The 17,545-nt window shown below is 54.6% G+C and overlaps 1 protein-coding gene across 20 annotated transcripts; it reads left to right on the forward strand.

The window, feature by feature from the left end:
* Positions 1 to 1,142: 1,142 nt before the first annotated feature.
* On the forward strand, positions 1,143 to 16,702 carry TAL1 (TAL bHLH transcription factor 1, erythroid differentiation factor). 20 transcript variants are annotated; one of them, XM_058717492.1, is made up of 7 exons: positions 1,583 to 2,359; positions 4,006 to 4,163; positions 4,430 to 5,502; positions 7,513 to 7,950; positions 9,331 to 9,425; positions 13,177 to 13,383; positions 13,505 to 16,702. In XM_058717492.1, the coding sequence occupies exons 4-7, from the start codon at positions 7,514 to 7,516 to the stop codon at positions 13,726 to 13,728; spliced, it is 963 nt and encodes a 320-aa protein (XP_058573475.1). In that variant the 5' UTR covers positions 1,583 to 2,359; positions 4,006 to 4,163; positions 4,430 to 5,502; position 7,513; the 3' UTR covers positions 13,729 to 16,702. The 20 variants fall into 20 exon arrangements, with proteins under 20 accessions (XP_058573457.1, XP_058573474.1, XP_058573462.1 ...); XM_058717484.1 differs by having other exon boundaries at positions 4,430 to 4,600; positions 4,769 to 5,502; positions 13,177 to 16,702; XM_058717482.1 differs by having other exon boundaries at positions 4,430 to 4,597; positions 4,715 to 5,502; positions 13,177 to 16,702.
* Positions 16,703 to 17,545: the final 843 nt, after the last annotated feature.

Raw genomic sequence — 17,545 nt, forward strand, 5'->3', positions numbered from 1 at the left:
ATTTTACAGAAGAGGAAACAGAGGTTCGGAGCCAAGCGACTTGCAAGATTTAAACCTGGGCTTTCCCCTCCACCATAAAAGAATGAAACCAGATGCCCTCCATGAGCTGAGCCCCAGCCACCACTCCTCGCTGAACTCAGACTTCTACCCCACACTAAGATCTTGGTCCCTGCAATGAGTTGAACCCAGATCTGTCATCCCAGCCTAGGCTCTGGCTGCTTTTCGTCATCTGCTGGGCTCCAGGTGGACACTGGTGCCAAATGAACTTCAAACCCAGGCTCCACCACTCACCAGATGTGTAACATTGGCCAAGTTTCTTTTACTCTCTGTGCCACAGTTTCTTCATCTCTAAATGGAGGATGGTAATAGCACCAGCATTGTTTATGAGAACGAAAGGAATTTGTATGTGTAGAGTGCTTAGAACGGCGCTTCAGTAGCAGGATTGAACTGTTTAAAATATTATGAGGGATGGGATGTTCCCGGGCTCTGGGCTCAGCCTGGAACTCAAGCAGAATGGACGTTTAAATCGCTCCGTTGACAGCAATTCTGCCTCCACAGAGCCCCCGGCTGTGAGCTCAGTCTATGCCACGGGAGGCAAGCAAGCTCCATTTTAGAGCAGAAAGGAGCCAGGGCTGAAGGGGGTGGGAGGCCGGGGCGGGGGGGGTGGGGGTGGGGGGTGGTGGTGCTGGGAGCTTCCTGGGATGAGGAACTGCCCATTGAAATCCGGGTGTCTAGGACACTGGAGAAAGAATGGATGCCGGGGAAGGGTTGGGAGTGATGGTTTTGGTGTCGGAGGTAGGGACGGGGTGCTGGGATGAGAGTCGCTGAAGAAAGGTGTCTCGAAGGCCGTGGGACTGAGGTTGCGGGGAGCCCGGTTCCCCAGAGGCTTCGGGATCAGAAATGGGGCTGGACTCGCCGAGTCCTAGACCGCGCGCCCAACTCTCTCCGTGGCGCATTCCGGAGCCGGTCCCAGCGCCGCGCAACCAGTCCCCGCTCCCTCCGGTGAAATTGCCAAATTAAAATGAATCATTTGGCCCATAATGGCCGAGGCGCTTATCGGGGGCGAGCGGACCCGCGGCACTGCCTTATCTCGGCGGCGCACACGGCCCCGGCGCGCCTCGGCCCATGCTAACGAGGCCCAGAACGTGAGCGGGGATTAGCGCGCGTCGCTGGAGGAGCCTGGGCGCGCGGGCGGGGGACCGCGACGGGGGGCGGGGGTGGGCCTCCGCACTGAGGACCAGGCCTCAAAATGGCCACACGCGTCCCCCCGTAGCGGCAAAACGTGAGCATTCTGGCCTTTTTCTAGTGGGAGGCAACCTACGGCCTCCCGCGGAATTCCCCGTCAGTTCCTCTCTCCCTTTCCCCCCGCTCGCAGAAGAGGTCTTCGCTCCTTTTCCCTGGGTTTCTTTCGATGGGGGGCATTTTCCACGGACGCCCTCCGCTCGCCGCCGCCGCCCCTCCCGCCACGGAGACTCTCTTCCTTCCTTCCCCTTTTTCCTTACGCAATATACAGAAATGCGCGAGGCGGTGGTTGGTTTTCATTTCTTCTTGGTGGTTGTGTGCATGCGGTGGGATTGTGAGTGCGTGTGTGAGCCGTCGGCAATGCTGACTTCTTCCGAGTGTGGTCTTCCCAGGCGATGGGCTGTGTGTCCGAGGGTGATGGTGTCCGCTCCCTTTGGGTTGTTGATTTGGATTCTTCAAGCCCTTCTGCGTTTTCATCGTTGTATACAGTTATGCTCGTTGGCTTTCTCGACACGGGTCTGCCTCTGGGTGTTGGGTTGTGTGGCCTTGGCGATTGTGTTTGGGTGGTTTCGTTGTGTCGGGCGTGTGTGATCCTGACTACCTTAGGTGTCTGTCCGTGAGCGATTGCGTTGGACTGATTTCGTTGTGGCGCATTGGACAATGTGCGGGCCCGACCATGTCGACTTGCGGGGCAGTGTTGGGTTGTGTTTACTTTGCTTCCCTTCTGTGGGGCTGGACCGTGTGTGGTCCTGTCCATACTGGGTTGTGTGCTTGTGTCCTTTAGAAGTGCATTTGCAAATCGCTGGGGGGTGGAGGGGAGGGCGAGCAGGAGATGGGGCCGCAAGTTGAGGAGGCGGCAAGGGGGCGGGGAGAGGGATTTCACATTTTATTCCAAATTATGATGTATTCGGAAGCCAGTGTCGGCTTGGATGGGCAGACGGAGCCCGGTCGGCGTCTGCTCTGTCCAGAGGCCAGCCTGTTCCCCGGTGTTCGAGGGGTTTGTTAGAGTGGGGGGTTCTTCAGGCTCGGAGCTGAGCAGCGTTCGCCAAGGCCCGCGCCTTCAAGCCGGTAGCCGCCGGCTTCAGTTTCCGCCGCACCCAGGCTTCATCCATTTCTGGTCAGTTTCGCGGGTACCTCCGCCGGGGTCTGCGGGAGAGGCCTGGAAAAGACAATGGGCGCATTCTCCAGGTTTCGCGCCTTGGGTGGGGACCCTCGGGATAATCTCCAAAGAACACTTTCCCATCCCCTCCCCGGGTGAACGACATTGCCGCGTGGGTCAGGTACACGTCGCGTCGGTGACCCCGGCCAGGCTTTGTGGAGGGATGGGTTAGTGCTGCCCTCGCTGCGAAAAAATGGATTTTGTTTTGCCAGTTATTATGGTTACTGATGTCGTCGCCATCATCCTCATCGTCATCATCATCCTTTTTAATTAAAGTAATCGTTCAGAAGCGAAGCGGCTTGTCCCTTTTAGCTTCTTTGGAGCGATAACAAAGCAGCGCCGTTCCCCCCCCCCCCCCCGCTCTATTTTTTAAGTTGCTGAGCTTGGGGTTGGGAGAGAAAATGGAGAGAGGGACGGACACACAGACTCTGTCATAAAGCAAAAATTAACCCAACCTAAGATACGGGAATGAGTGAATTCTCCCTTCTTCCCACCCCTCCCCCCATTTCGATTAGAAGAGGAGAAAGAAAATCTCCCGCATTGGACTGAAACTGCAGGGAAGAATTATTCCTGTATTTCTACCAAAGCTGGGGTAAAAAAAGAGTCCTTTGGAATTAATCCAAGGCTTCGATGTGTAATCATAAACTGGACAATTTAGGCAAAACAAATTAAAACCCTTTGGAGGAAAAAAAAAAAAAGCAGCCTAAATCTCACTACACTACACCCTGGGAAGCAGTATTGGATTTGTGTTTATCCTTCCTCCCTTTGCCTTGTTTATTGCTGCAAGGAATTACTAGAATTCTCCTTTACTCTGCTAGTCTGAACACTGAAAAATTGAAAATCATTGTGTGGGGATGGTTGAAAGGAAGACGGGGGCTGCCTGTGTCTCTTCCTTCCTTTCTTTCTTTCTTTCTTTCTTTCTTTCTTTCTTTCTTTCTTTCTTTCTCAATAGGAAGAAAAGAGGGGACCTAGATAGATCAAGATATCTCTCCCTCCCCTCCCCCATTCTCTTGGATCATTGCTGTTCTGACTCCATTTCTCTGAGAAAGTAGCTTTTGGAATTGGGTTCTGGTTTCGTTTTGGGCTAGAGGTGGACATGGAGAGAATGGGGCCCTTGGAGATTCTGCCCCACAGATCAGGGTCTGAAGACTGGAATCCCCTTTTCCAACACACATTTCCCACCCACCCGTGCTAGGCGTTGTGGCTGCTGCTTGGGCCTGACCCGGGTTCCCAAGCCAGCCAACCGCATAGACACGTCAGTGCTTAGAAAACAAACTCAGCTGGCCGCACTGAACCAGACATCCCAGTTGGAGGGCCCGAAAATGTTCTGGCAGTCTGTGGAGAGTTCGTTTTTTTTTGTTGTTGGAGTAAATAGTTATTCCTGATTGGTCAGGTGTAGGGTTCTTTTTAAAGGGGGGTTGGGGGGAGGCTTCAAGCACCTGCAAGTTGGGGGCAGAAAGCTGTTTGCAATTCCCTGGGCTGGTCGGCCGAGGACATGAGATAATTCCCAGCCATTGACCCCCATTTCTCTCTCTCCCTCCCTCTCGCCCTCCCTCTTTCTCTCCACCCCCATCTTTCCTGGAAACTCGCTTTGGGCGCGGCAGACTGCCCAGGACCACACCGTGGCCTAACTGCTGGTCTCTCAGCGAGAGAGACGGGGAAAGCAAAGACCCCAGTCCACAACTTGGACCTTGGCTCCCGCCCCTCTCCGGCGGAGTGGAGATCCTATTCAGAGGGGCCTGTCTCTCTAAATATGCCCCAGGTGAGTTTTGGGGGAACAGTTATCGGTGGCAACAGTGTCCAGGAAGACCTTGGGTTCCGGCCTGGGGTGGGGGAGGCTCAGGACAGAGGCCAGTCCGGTCTCCGATTGGGTGAGGGGAGGACGAGCCCAGAGCTGGGAATCCGGGATCCGTGCCTCTGTGGTTTCTAGCGGGACCCTTTCTTTTTTCAATCCTGGGTAAAACACCTAGCTGGACTTAGCCCCCCAGGCCGCTCCCATCAGTCCTGGTCCTGTGCTTGCTTCACAAGGCTCCTAACTCTGGGGCAGCTATTTCTGGGTGGCGCAGGCTGCGTGTGCCTGGGCCGCTGGCAGGAAGAAGGCCCAGCCATCCTGGCTAGTGCAGTCCCAACTCCGGTGGGCCTTGACCGGGGCCTGAGGCCTAGAGTGGAGCGGCGCTGGAACACTCCTCCACTCTGGTAGTAGCAGGGAATGTGGTTCTGTTCTCGCGAATGCAGCGCAGGCTTGGGGCTCCCCCGGGGGTTCGTTCGGGTGTGGGTGCAATATGAAGGGCAGGAAGCTAGCTCTTACCCCAGGTACCAGCGGAGGCTGTTTTCACATGAGAAATTTTCCCTGCCCGGAATTGGGAGCTGCCGAGACCCCGTTGCTGCCCCCCAGGAGCTCCTGGGATCCGTGCCTTGTTCAGACTCGAACGGAAACGTTGCGGCCATCTGGCAACAGGAGATGAGGATCCGGTGTTGGGGGCTGCGAGCTGGTTCTGGGCCGCACAAAGACAGAGGAGTTGTAATGGTCAAAATAGTCTAGTGCGATTCTGTTCAAAAGCTTCTCCCCAATTCTTTGTCTTCCCCAAATAAAAACAAATGAACAAAGTAAAAATCACTCGGGCTTTCCTTTCAGTAATCTTAACCAAAGCCAAGTGATTGGGGTTAGTCTGCTACAACCAGAGGTGCTTATGAGTCCGCTGTTGGCTTCTGGAGCATGGACCCTTGGCATGGGTGATCCTGGTTGCAGAACAGCCTGCCGGGTTTTCCTAAGGTCCAGGGATGGGCGGGGAGAGGTCGGCCACAGACCCTGGGGGCCAATCAAAGGTTTCTCACGGGGAGCCTCCGAGATACAGATATTTATAGGCCTCTGGGGAGGGCATTTGGGGCCAGAGTCAACTCATCTGGAATATGTGCTCCTCTTGCCCCTTGGGGACCTGCGCCTACATGAAGCCTCAGAATTAATCAGAGGGTATAAATGTGCCATAAGGAGAGCTTGAACTCAGTCTGGTGATTGCAGTGTGCACCGTTGGTTACTCTGGTTAGAAGCTGGGGCTGAAGCACGTGTCACTGGGCACACAACGGTGTGTGGGGACAGTAAGGTAGGGAACCAGCACCTTGGGGGTTGTGTATTTTGCCACAGGATGGTATATTACTGGTGCATTTCACTGCTGCAGGGGAACCAGGAACACCAGACTGGTATACCTCTGGTGCATTTCTAGTGGCTGCAGTGTCTTGGCAGTCCCATTCTGTGGATACAGATCTATTGTTTCCGCCATAATTGTAAACTCATTTCCAATGAAGCCTTGTGAACCCACTGCCTTTGCAGCTCATGTACACCAGGTCTTGGGGAATTCTGTTGTCTCCGGGGTGAGCCCCTGGAGCTGGCAGACCCAGTGCAGAAGTGCAATCTGAATGACAATTCTCCATCAGCTTGTGTGTCTGGTGGCAATTTTGCTGAGCCCCGAAGAGGTTTCAGAAGGTCGGGTCTCTCTTCTGGAGCTGGAGGATATTTCCCAGGCCAACTCTTGTCCGGAGCGATGCAGTGGCAGAATGGCTGCCGCGAGTGATTAGATGCCCTCTGGTTGGGGCTGAATTGGATTTTTGTGTATTTTCTGCTATAAAATATCCCAACCGTCTAATTCAGAGAGCAGAAATCTTCTTTTGGACATCTTATGAAGCCTGTTGGGTTGATTATATATGTATTTTATTAAAAGAACTCACAAGCATCCCCAAACTGCAGACCCAGGGTCTCATGGTTTTTTGGTTTTCATTCTTTCGGGAGCCTGGCTCTATTGGCATTGAAGCAGGGCGGTGGAAGGCCCCCAGTCAGTGTTAGTGGGGAGTGGAGCCTCTGTGGTCACCCTGGTGTATGGTTGTGGAGAAGAGAAGGAGTGTCCTCAGCCCCAGGGATATACATGGGAGGGGGTACACAGGAGGATAGCTCAGACAGAGTGAGATAGAAGTTCTGGTCCCGCTCTGTGGCTCTGTGGCCAATAGGTTCATGTGACCTTGGGCAAGGCATTCCCCTGGATGGTCCGGATAATGTTTACTTGAGCATTTGCAGGTGCTTTTAAATGCATAAATGAGGTATTGCCCCCATTTCCCAGAGGACAACACCACGGCAGGGGAGGGGGATGGAAGAGTTCAAGGGCCTTCATGATACCTCTTCCCGCTCACAGATGGGAGCCTAGACCCCGGTGGCCTCAGGAGCATTCTGAATGCTGAGGCTCCATAGCCCTTCAGCCAAGCCTCCCTTCCAGACCTCACCTCACTTGAGTCCAGCTAGGCAGAAGGAGGCGGAGTGTGCGGGAGGTAGGGCTAGGATCATTTTCTTCCTTCTCAGTGTCTCATCTCTGGTCTTGGTGGGAGTAAAGGGCCACCGGGGTTTCCAGCAGCTGCCCAGAATACACGGTGTATTTGCTTACTACAGACAGACAACCCCTGCAGGGGGGTGCATATGTGTTGAAAGGAGAGCAAGAAGCGCTGCCAGCTGTGGCACAGTGGACCCCAGGCCCGGTAGCCTCCATTCCCTGAATTCCCTACTTGCACCCCTCCCAGGTTTCTGGACGTTCGTGTGCGGGCGGCAGGCTGGGGGCGGGTATTGCTGAGGGTGGTTGGAAAAGCACCCCACCTCCGCTCCACAGTTTCCCCGCCAAAACCAAAAGGGGGGCGGGAAGAACATGGTCAGGGGATTTGTTCCCTCCTCTTCCCTTGCGGCCTGAGCAGGGGGACAAGATGGTATTTCTTTCTCGCCTCTTTCTACATTTCCTTCCTTTTCCCCCTTCTGTTTTCTTTTGCTGGCTGTATTCCTTTTCCTCCAATGCCTGTCGTGTTTTTCCATCTCTTCAGTCTCTGTGTCTCCCAGGCCCCTCTCCCTTCTCCCAAACCAGAGCCCCCCCCCCCCCACTTTCTCCCTCCTGCCCCAGCCCCCCGCTGGGCCTTCAGGCCCCGGGGGAGGGCGTGTGTCCACGTGGCGCTAAGTTGGTCCGCCTCTTCCCACGTCTCGGTGCGAGAATTTCTCTGAGCCCTGCACCCCCTTCACCCACCCCTCGGTGGGCTGGGGGCGATTGTCAGAGCGGGCGTCCGCTTGTCTGTCTGTCTGCCCGCAGGATGACGGAGCGGCCGCCGAGCGAGGCGGCCCGCAGTGACCCCCCGCTAGAGGGACGGGACGCGGCCGAGGCCCGCATGGCCCCTCCGCACCTGGTCCTGCTGAACGGCGTCGCCAAGGAGACGAGCCGCGCGGCCCCCGCGGAGCCCCCGGTCATCGAGCTGGGCGCGCGCGGCGGTCCGGGGGGCGGCCCCGCCGGTGGGGGCGGCGCCGCGCGGGACTTAAAGGGCCGCGACGCGGCGGCAGCGGCCGAAGCGCGCCATCGGGTGCCCACCACCGAGCTGTGCAGACCTCCGGGGCCCGCGCCCGCCTCGGCCCCCGCGGAGCTGCCCGGCGACGGCCGCATGGTGCAGCTGAGCCCACCCGCGCTGGCGGCCCCCGCCGCCCCCGGCCGCGCGCTGCTCTACAGCCTCAGCCAGCCGCTGGCCTCGCTCGGCAGGTCAGGGCCGCGGCGGGAGGGGACGGGGTGGGCGGGCGGCACCCCGGGAAGCATCCTGCCGGGGCGCCCCTTATGCCCCTCGGAGCGACCGCGCTTAGCGGCGGGAGCGCAGGAAGGGAAGGGAGTAGTAGACCCGAGGGCGGAAAAGTCTGCTCGCTGGAGCCCGTTTGCGAGCACACGGGAGCCCTTTGTGGGAGTGTGCGTGTGCGCGGGGCCGGGGGTGGCGTGCCCCGTGCGTGTGCGGCCTGCGTGGGTGTGCGTGAGCCCGCGAGGGGTCCACGCCTTCGGGCGTGCAGGCCTGTGGCCCGCAGTGAGTGGAAGCGCGCTGGCCGTGCTGGGTGTTGGTAGTGTGTGCGTGCGTGGTGGCGAGTGGCCCAAAGGGAGCTGCTGGAGTGTGAGTACCGGGCAAGAATGTGTCTGAATGCGCTCCGCTGTGAGATTCTTCTGGAAACTGCAGCCCTCAGTGGACAGGTAAGAGATACGGAGCTGATGGTCGTTGCAAGAGGGTTCCCTCTTCGGAAACTGCTCCAGGGCGCATCTGGGGAGTGGATCCCTCCCTCTCCTCCTGAGCCCCTCCTGAGCCCCTCTGCTCCTCGGCCGGGCTGGGCAGGGCGGCGGTGGGGGGGGGGGGACGCGGTGTATACCCCTCTCGGTGTGAGGGTGTCCATTTTCCTGCTGGGGCCACTGAGATGGCGGGGAGATAGAGGTAGAGGTGGCGCGCAGACAGGAAGATGAGGCAGGGGTTGATAATGTGGGCCAGTTATTGAGTCTGTGGGAGACCCCGAGAAAGAAGCCATGGAAAGCACAGAGTGGGTGATGGGGAGGGGCATGTAAACAGTGGTGAGTCAAGGTTTCCTTTCTGTTGAATGTCGGCGGCCCCCATGGGACCCCCGATGAAGGTGGGGCGACCTGGGGGGAAAGGGATGGTGTGCCTTGTGAGGGGCTAGAGTTGCACAGCACACAAGGTATGAAGGCCACATCTGCCTGTATGAGTACCTGTTTGGGAGGGGAGGTGTCTGGGGATCCTGTGCTTGTATCGGGAAGGGGAGTATGCCTGCCTGTGAGTTGCGTGTGTGTTCATTATTGCATTTGTTCCATGTGTTCACTTATCATTTGTGTGTGGGGGGGGTGTGTGGGAGTGTGGTCCCTCCTCCCCTTGCTTGTCTCACCGGGGAGAGAGGGTGGGAGCATTCTGTGAGTGTGTTTGGGTGTGTGTGTGTGATGCTCCTTCTATTCCCATCTCAGGTGTGAAGGGAGCAGGAGCCCCCTTGTTTTCCCAAGGGTGGTGGGAGGCTCAAGAACACGTGGGGAGGATCGCTGAGGAGGCTTTCTCCCCTCCACCTACGTGTGATCTTGTGATCTGCCTGCTCCCTCCCACAGTGGGTTCTTTGGGGAGCCAGATGCCTTCCCTATGTTCGCCACCAACAACCGAGTGAAGAGGAGGCCCTCCCCTTATGAGATGGAGATTACTGATGGTGAGTCTACCTGCTTCCACCTTTGTGTCATCCCTCATGCTCCTTAGAGCCCCTTGAAGGTGGGATCCTTGGGCACTACTCCATGAGTGTCTCACATAGCTGGGTTGGCTGCCTTGGAACCCGAGTCTGCCGAGTCCTCACCCTGCAACTAGACCTGGGACTAGGGGAAGACATGGGCGGGGCTGGGGGCCACCCTCATGGTCCTGGGAAGAGGGAAGTGGTGTGAGGACACACTGAGGCATTTAGCCCAAACCCCTGGAGTCAGTTGTAGTTCCCACTGTAGCTCCGTTCCAACCCCTGGCAAGAATCGCAGGCGGAGGGCAGAACACGTGGTGCTCCCTGCCTCTAAGCGCTGCCCCTCAGGGATTTCGTGCAGCTCCCAAGTCCTTTTTGGAGTCTGGAGTCTGCTCCCTGCCTGGAATTGCACATTTAAGGGCCTTGTCCCAGGATCCTATATTGTGGGGCCATCTCGTCTCCGTTCCACACCCAGAACTGAGAACTAGAGTTCCCTTCCTGACATCCTAGATTCCCCGAGAAGGTCCTTGGCACTACTACAGTGAACTACCCGAGTAATCTTTGGCACTTAACTTGGGGGAAGGGGTTGGATGAATGGGAAATTTGGAGTATCCCCTCCCTCTCCCCAGTGTTGATCTGATGCAGTAGATGGGACCCAACACCAGGGGGCAGGAGAGCAGGCTCTTCCAGAGCCCAGGACTTGGAGCCAATCCCTGGAGCCTCCAGTGCTTCAGCCTGGCTGGGGCCTGGGGCTCCAGTAGGAAGGGCACCTGAGGCCTTGAAGCCACACTGGGTTTATTCAAGGAGCCAGTAAGAAGGATATGTATTGAGCTGGAGCCTCTGGAGAGGAGTCCTCTGTGGTGTTCTGGAGGGGAGGGGGCCTAGAGTCTGGACGAGGAACAGGCCTCATAAGACCTGATCAGCCTGGGATATGGGGTATAGGTCCAAGAGGGAAGGGTGATGACGTGTCAATGCTGTTAGGTTAGAGAGGGGAGGTGGGTATACCAAACAGGAAATAGGCAGAACCAGTCCCGAAGTTCCCCAGGGAAGAGGCATTTTCTGCAGAGGGCAGAAGCAGTGAGAATCAGGCTTAAAAGAGAGGAAGGAGGAGAGGGGCAAGAGGGTGAGGATTTGGGGGGAGCACAGACGTATAGGGAAACCATTACTCATAAATGTCACTAACGTTTACTAAGCACCTACTCAGTACCTGGCCACGGAGAGTCAGAGGGTGCAGAGGGATGGACAGACTGGGGGAAGAGGAGGGTGTGGAGAGGTGGGAGGTTCTCTGGGAAGGTGCCAGCGAGGAATAGGCAGAAATGGAGGTGAGAGGAGGGTATGTGTGTGGGGTGCAGAATCTGTCCATGAGACTTGGAAGTCAAAGGCATAACCAGAAAGAGTCCAAAGAAGTGGAACTAATTCGAGGTGTAAAGTCAGGACTTGATGTGGATTCCTACTGCTGAACTTTTCTGGCTCACAGTTTCCTCATTTGTGAAGTGGGGAGAGTAATTGCTTCCTTACAGATTGCTGAAAGAGTACAATGGGGTAAAGTGTTTTTAGGGCCTGGCTCAGGGTAGGTGCTCCTTCTGGAGTTCTGTCTAGCTGTAGCTGTGACAGCACTTATAATGCCCCTCCTCACCTAGGAGCTCCCTAAAGATCAGTCAGCATTACCATGGAGCAGAGACGGTCTTCTCTATGTCACAGCTGAGGGACACCCCTCTGTCTGGCCTGGAGGCCAAAGAACATGGAGTTATTTCCTCCGCAGCAGCCCAGGGTAGGACTGCCAGCACAGTGCTGTTTTTCCCAGCTTGGGTCTCGCCTTTGGCAAAGAGTGCATTGGGCTGGGGCTTGTTGGGGTTTAGAAAGACAGCTTTCAGAGGCACAGTGGGCAGGGAGTGAATGATCTGCTCTGAGAGAATATCGTGTGTGTGTATGTGTGCATGTGTGTATACGTGTGTGTGTGTGTGTGTGTGTGTGCACATGCATGTAAGAGAGACAGATGATGAAGCTGGAAGTGCTGGCATGGATGAGCTGTCCCAGCCTCAGTCTCAGTGGAATGAGCAGTGGGTCTTAGGTGATGCCTTGACCCTTCCTCTCCTCGTCTCCCCTACTCAAGTTTCCCCATTCTGAGGTCTGGTTCTAGGGGTCATCAAAGAGGGCAAACAAATATCCCAGGTCTGGGAGTTCCTTCAGTGCACAGAGCTTCCTGATGACTGCTGGGAGCTTGGCTGTGTGCCTCAGTGTTGGGGAGGGAAGCGGTCACCTCAGCCCAGGAGCTCAGGAACACTTGCAGGGCCCTGTTCTATTTTCTCTGGCTTTGGGCATCCCAGGTCAGGCTTGGATATTTTGTGCAGTGCTTTGAACACCATAGGTGCTCAATACATGCACGCTGGTGTCTGCTACTGCTCCACAAGTCTTAGTACGTGAATACAGTCTGAAATTGGTCTAGTCTGTAATCAGTGCATTGTAGACATGGAGAGACTGAGGCAGCCCCCAGACACCTGCTCAGAGCCTCAGGCCGTGCCTGTGCGTGGCTGTCTCTCCACTCCTCTCCTGGGGGAGAGAGCCCAAAGGGTGGGTGGGCCCTTTTCCCTCTTGTCTGTGCTCTCTACGCCATTCCCCCTTCTGCCAGCATGATCAGTTAGCAAACATTTACCAAACCCCTGCTCTGGGTTTTCCATCACCCTTAGTATAAAGTCCCCACCCTGACTGCAGAGACTTATGGGGTCTGGATTCAGCCTACTCTGATCACAAGCACACTGATTAGCCAGGCTGGCTTCAGCCATTTTCCAGCTCAGGGCCTTTGCCATAGCATTCCCTCTTCCCTTCCTGTGGCTGCTGGCTCTTGTTTAGCCTTAAGTTCTTACCTTTTAGATGTCACTTTTCTCCAGTATGCCATCCCCAACCACCTCAGCTAAATGTAGTGGCTCCTTTCCATATTTTATTACATTCTGCTTCCTGTTCATTTGTTATTTGTTTGTACTTGTTCATCATCTGTCATCACCATTAAAATGGAAGTTCCATGAGGGCAGGGACCCTGTCTGTTTTGTTCATCATGTTCCTTGGTGCCTGGTTATTAGTAAATAACTGATGGTTAGATGATAATAGCTGACATTTATTGAATGTTTTACCTGAGGCAGGTATTGTCTTAAGGACTTTATCCTGTGTTCGTTGTTAGATCCATATGACAATCTTGTGACTTCAGTTGCTAGTATTATCTCCATTTTACAGATGATGAAGCTAAAGCACGGGGAGTTTAAGTAACTTGCCCAGTCACTCTCTAGTGAGTAATAGTCAGGAATCATCCCGGAAAGTCTGGCTCCAGAGTTTGTCTTTCTGACTAATGTGGTATGGCCTCTTGGCACAATGAATGAATGAATGAATTAATTAATTAATTAATTGATGACAAATGGTCCCTGTCCTCAAATGTTTCACAACCCAGACAGGGCAACAAGCATAGACACATACAGCAATGATCAAAAGTAATGGAGATCAGGGGGTTGGAGGGCCGTGATGGTTGGTGAGGTCTGTCCCAAGGGGTGGAGGGAAATCCTCAGAGAGGAGGAAACAGATGAACTGGGCTTTACAAGCTGAATAGGAGTTTTCTAAGTAAAAGGTAAGGGAAGGCGTTCTGGGTTTCCCCAGTTTCCCAATGACTGGTTTCTCTTCTTCCCCACAGGAGAAGGTGCCTTGGGGCACCTCCATTTCACCGTTTTAACTCTTGTCCCCCTACCTCCAGGTCCTCACACCAAAGTCGTGCGACGCATCTTCACCAACAGCCGAGAAAGATGGCGGCAGCAGAATGTGAACGGGGCCTTTGCTGAGCTCCGCAAGCTGATCCCCACACATCCCCCAGACAAGAAGCTCAGCAAGAATGAGATCCTCCGCTTGGCCATGAAGTACATCAACTTCCTGGCCAAGCTGCTCAATGACCAGGAGGAGGAGGGTACCCAACGGGCCAAGCCTGGCAAGGACCCCGTGGTGGGGGCTGGTGGAGGAGGCGGTGGGGGAGGGGGCGGTGCACCTGCAGACGACCTGCTGCAGGACGTGCTCTCCCCCAACTCCAGCTGTGGCAGCTCTCTGGATGGGGCCGCCAGCCCGGACAGCTACACAGAAGAGCCGGCACCCAAGCACACGGCCCGCAGCCTCCATCCTGCCATGCTGCCAGCCGCTGATGGAGCAGGTCCTCGGTGATGGGGCCGGGGCCACTCAGGACCGGCCAGGAGGGCAGCCTCAGGCTTCTGGGACCGTGGGCTTTGGGGCAGGTGGGGTGAGGATTGGGCAGCTCTGAAGCAGGGCAGTGGACTTGACGAGCCTTCCTTGATGTCTGAACTTTGGGAAGTCCTAACTGCCCTGGCTGGCTTTCCTGTTTCCTGACTCAGTGGTAGAACAGAAAAATGGAGCAAAGTGGTAGGTACTTTTTATGAAGACGGCACGGTCTTCCCCTCCCCCAAATCCCTAAGACTTTAAAGTAAAGAGCTCAACTGGCACTGCTTTTGGCCTGGAGCTTGGGACCCCCCGTCTTTGCTGAGATTTGGGGTTGTCGGCTCTCCCCTGGGGCATCCAGCAGCCTCTGCCTTGCCTTCAGCCCCCTCCCAAGCTGGCTAGAGTGGCTTGTGTGGCCACCCCGTCCAAATATGTAGGTACCTGGTAGCTGCCCATTTCTGGGTGAGCCCCATCTTCACCCAGGCCCATGTTGGTCCGCCCAGCTTGCCAGCTGCCGCAGAGAGTCACAAGCCTCGAGGTGCCTTCTTCAGGGCCTGGTTGAAGAAGATGGCCAGTGGACAGCCTGCTCTTGACTAGCCGGGCCGGAGGGTCAGAAAACCCAGTAGCCCTTACTCTTGCCCCAGGATCAAAGTCTGCTTTCTCCCCACTGAGACTTGCCTTCCTAATCCTTGTGGCTGTGGGGACCGAGTCTGTAGCTGGGAGCATGCCCTGTTGGGCCTCATGTGAAGGCAGAGAGAGGGAAAGTGATTAGAATGAGTTGAGCAGGAGCTGTTTAGGGCTGTGGGTTCACATCCCGATGGTGTCTCAGAGCTTCCTGCCTGTGTTCTGAGCTCTGCATCACTGTTTGTACGGTGAACGAATGCCAGTGTGCCAATGGGCATGTGCTTGTGCTGACAATGGATGCACAGCCCCATCTGTGTGTCCTCGCAGATACTCAGAGGGACCTTCTCATCCCCAGGAAGTCTGCTTGCTGATGGTCTGGTCTGTGTTCTGAACTCAATTGAGCACAAACCCTGTCCTATGAATTTCTGGCATTTGGGATTTTTGCTTGACTTCAGTTACTGGTGGGATCTTTAGGTCTTGATAGGACCCAGGCGCCAGCCCCCTTCTGGGGCATGGGAAATCCAGAGACCAGAGACCAGGCCCTGGCTGAGACCCAGACATATGCACAATCACTTAGCAGAATCTTCAACACCCCTCGGTTATACAGCTTTCAGTCACCTAGGGTGTGTATGGGAGGCTGGCTTACTGCAATAAGAGTGTCCCCCTCCAAAAGTTGTACATGAAAGTTTTGTAAATCAAACCCTTATCCTTCATCTTTTAAAGAATTACTACTGCAAGTCCTTTTGTAAAGTGAAGAATTTTTTTGTAGAGTGGACCCACTGTCCTGTTGATCTCTTGTGTCAATCCAGATGGTGGGACATGGTTTTCTTAAGGCCAGGCCTGCCTGTGACATGCATTCCAAGCCCATGGAACAAACTCCACCCAAGTCCTATATACCTGTCATTGTACCCTCAAGTCACCGCAGCCATCTCCCACCAGGCTCTGCCTTTGGGGTTAGAGGGAAAACAATCCCTTGTGGTGAAGGACCTTGAGCACAGCCGAATGCAGGTGGCATGATCCCTGCTCCCTCCCCTCCCCTCTTAAGTTGTGGGGTCCAGTTTGTGAGTAAGAGGGGAACATGGTAACCTTTATAGTACCATTCTCCATCCATTTAAGACCCCAACATCCTATTTTGGTGAACTTAGGATTGGTTTCTTTCCAATACTTGGAAGCTTCTGTGAGGAATCCCATCTGTCTAAAGATGGAGCCCCTGTCCTAGGTCCTAAGACTCTATTTACCTCCTGGCAGAGTAATTTGACTTGGGAGTGAAAAGTGGCCACAGTATGGATTAGTGGAGACGATTTAGGAGATGATCACACATTCTATCAGGAACTCAAGCTTCTGGCTTCCTCCTCTCTCAGACAATATGGATAAGTTACCTCTCTCAATGTCAGTTTCTCATAAACACCCTGGTTTGGCCTGTCTCCTAGGGCTGTGGTGTAGACTGAGTGGAATCATGAAAGTAGCATTTTGAAACCAGAAAGAACCCTTCTGCCCTCAGTATCATTGCTGCAGTGGGGTTTCTCACCCTGAGTGCAGGGCCTGGGCAGTGGGCCAGCCTGCCTGACTGCATAGCATTTGAGCAATCTAGGTTCCAAACCACTTTTGCCTGAATTATCCTGATTGTCCACATTTCTCCAGATTGACCTCATTTTCGTTTCCTTCCAAGGGGAAGCACAGGAGTAAGAATGGAAAAAGACACGGGCGGAATATGTAAAACGTAATACAGCTTCCCCAAACTGGCCTGGGTAGGGAATGGTAAGGCTTCATGTCTTTGCAAGACCTACAGAAGATCCAAAATTTTCATTTTCATGTCCAACTGCGCACCCCCCGCCCCACCCAGCATACCCTTCTTCTTCCTCTGCCTCACCTGTAAAGAGATGGCAACATTCCTAGAATTGTATCTCTGCAAAGGGAAGGAATGTAAAGGAAAAAAAAAAGTGTGGAGAAGAGAGATGATTGTAATGACCGGAGGGATTCACATCTTTTCAGGAAAATTCACATGCTTTTATTGGTGGTGGCAACGGCAAGATGGTACAACCTTTATCCTATTCCAAAAACAACAGAGGGCACAGCATCTGTAGTCAGCTGACAACTATCTTGGCCTTTGGGGCTGGTTTGGTCTCGTACTTGTGATTTCAATGGTACGTGGCCCCCACCAAAGGCTTGCCCTTGCCCCTGTACATAGCGCGTTGTCCCTGTGGGCAGGCCCAGCACTTTCCGTCAATGTTGTACTGTACCGTGATGAGTTGTGTTGGTCTCTGCATTTTTCTGCAGAAGGGGAGTAACTGCTCCGGGTACCTTGACCTTTGTACAGCCGGGAGGCCAACACTGTGGGCGTGACTCTTTAGCGACAAAACCCTTGTGGTGATGATGTGTGTGTATATATATAAGGATATATTGGGAAGATTTCTAAATAAAAGTTTTACAAAGGGGCCTGGACTCTGTACTTGGATCTTGCACCCCCAGGCCTGAGAGTTGGGACATTAAAAGGAAAGGTCTGACAAGAGTCTGTCTCCCTGGATATAGAGGGGCCTCCAGGACTCAGCTGTTCCCTCGGGGTGGAATGATCCCACCCTGAGGCTCCCCCCCTTAGAGGTTCCATTCTTTTCCCTCTTCCAGGCCTCACAGAGGGGGCCTCTTCTGAACATTGTGTACCTGTACTTGTGGCGCAGGGCCACCCGCAGGTGGCCTCCTCTGTGTGCTGGGTTCAGCCTGTATGGCTGGGGCAGTGGCTTTCCTCATAAGTTCAGGACAGATTAAGGTCTCACCAGAGGATGGTCCCAGGTGCTCTGATGACTCCATGGAGGCTGCAGCTCTAATACCTGACTCTCGAGGATTGGGGGGTGCAAGTCTCACGTGGGGATCAGGGACAGGCTGAGGCTTTGGGAGAAGTGATCAGTGAGGGGATGCTTAGGAATAGAAATGCTGTGACGGACGGGGACTCTGGGTTCGGGGGGCAGAGAGGGCTCTGCATATGGACTGTTGGAACTTCAGGGACCTCAGTGGGTTAGCATTTCCAGTGGAGTACCAATCCTTCCATGTAGTCGTGTTTTTTGAGCCCTACAACGGGCCAGGTATCATTCTAGGTACTGGAGATCCAGCAGTGAAGAAAACCAAAATCCCTGTTCTTGAGTTGCTTGAATTCTAGCAAGGAGACAGTAAGCGCGCGCGCGCGCACACACACACACACACACACACACACACATTAAATATGCTGATTATGGTGCTGATACAGTGAAGTTACAGCACATTAGAAGGTGATTAGTAGAAGGGAA

The sequence above is a fragment of the Neofelis nebulosa genome, chromosome 2 (assembly GCF_028018385.1).
Source record: "Neofelis nebulosa isolate mNeoNeb1 chromosome 2, mNeoNeb1.pri, whole genome shotgun sequence".
Lineage (NCBI taxonomy): Eukaryota > Metazoa > Chordata > Mammalia > Carnivora > Felidae > Neofelis > Neofelis nebulosa.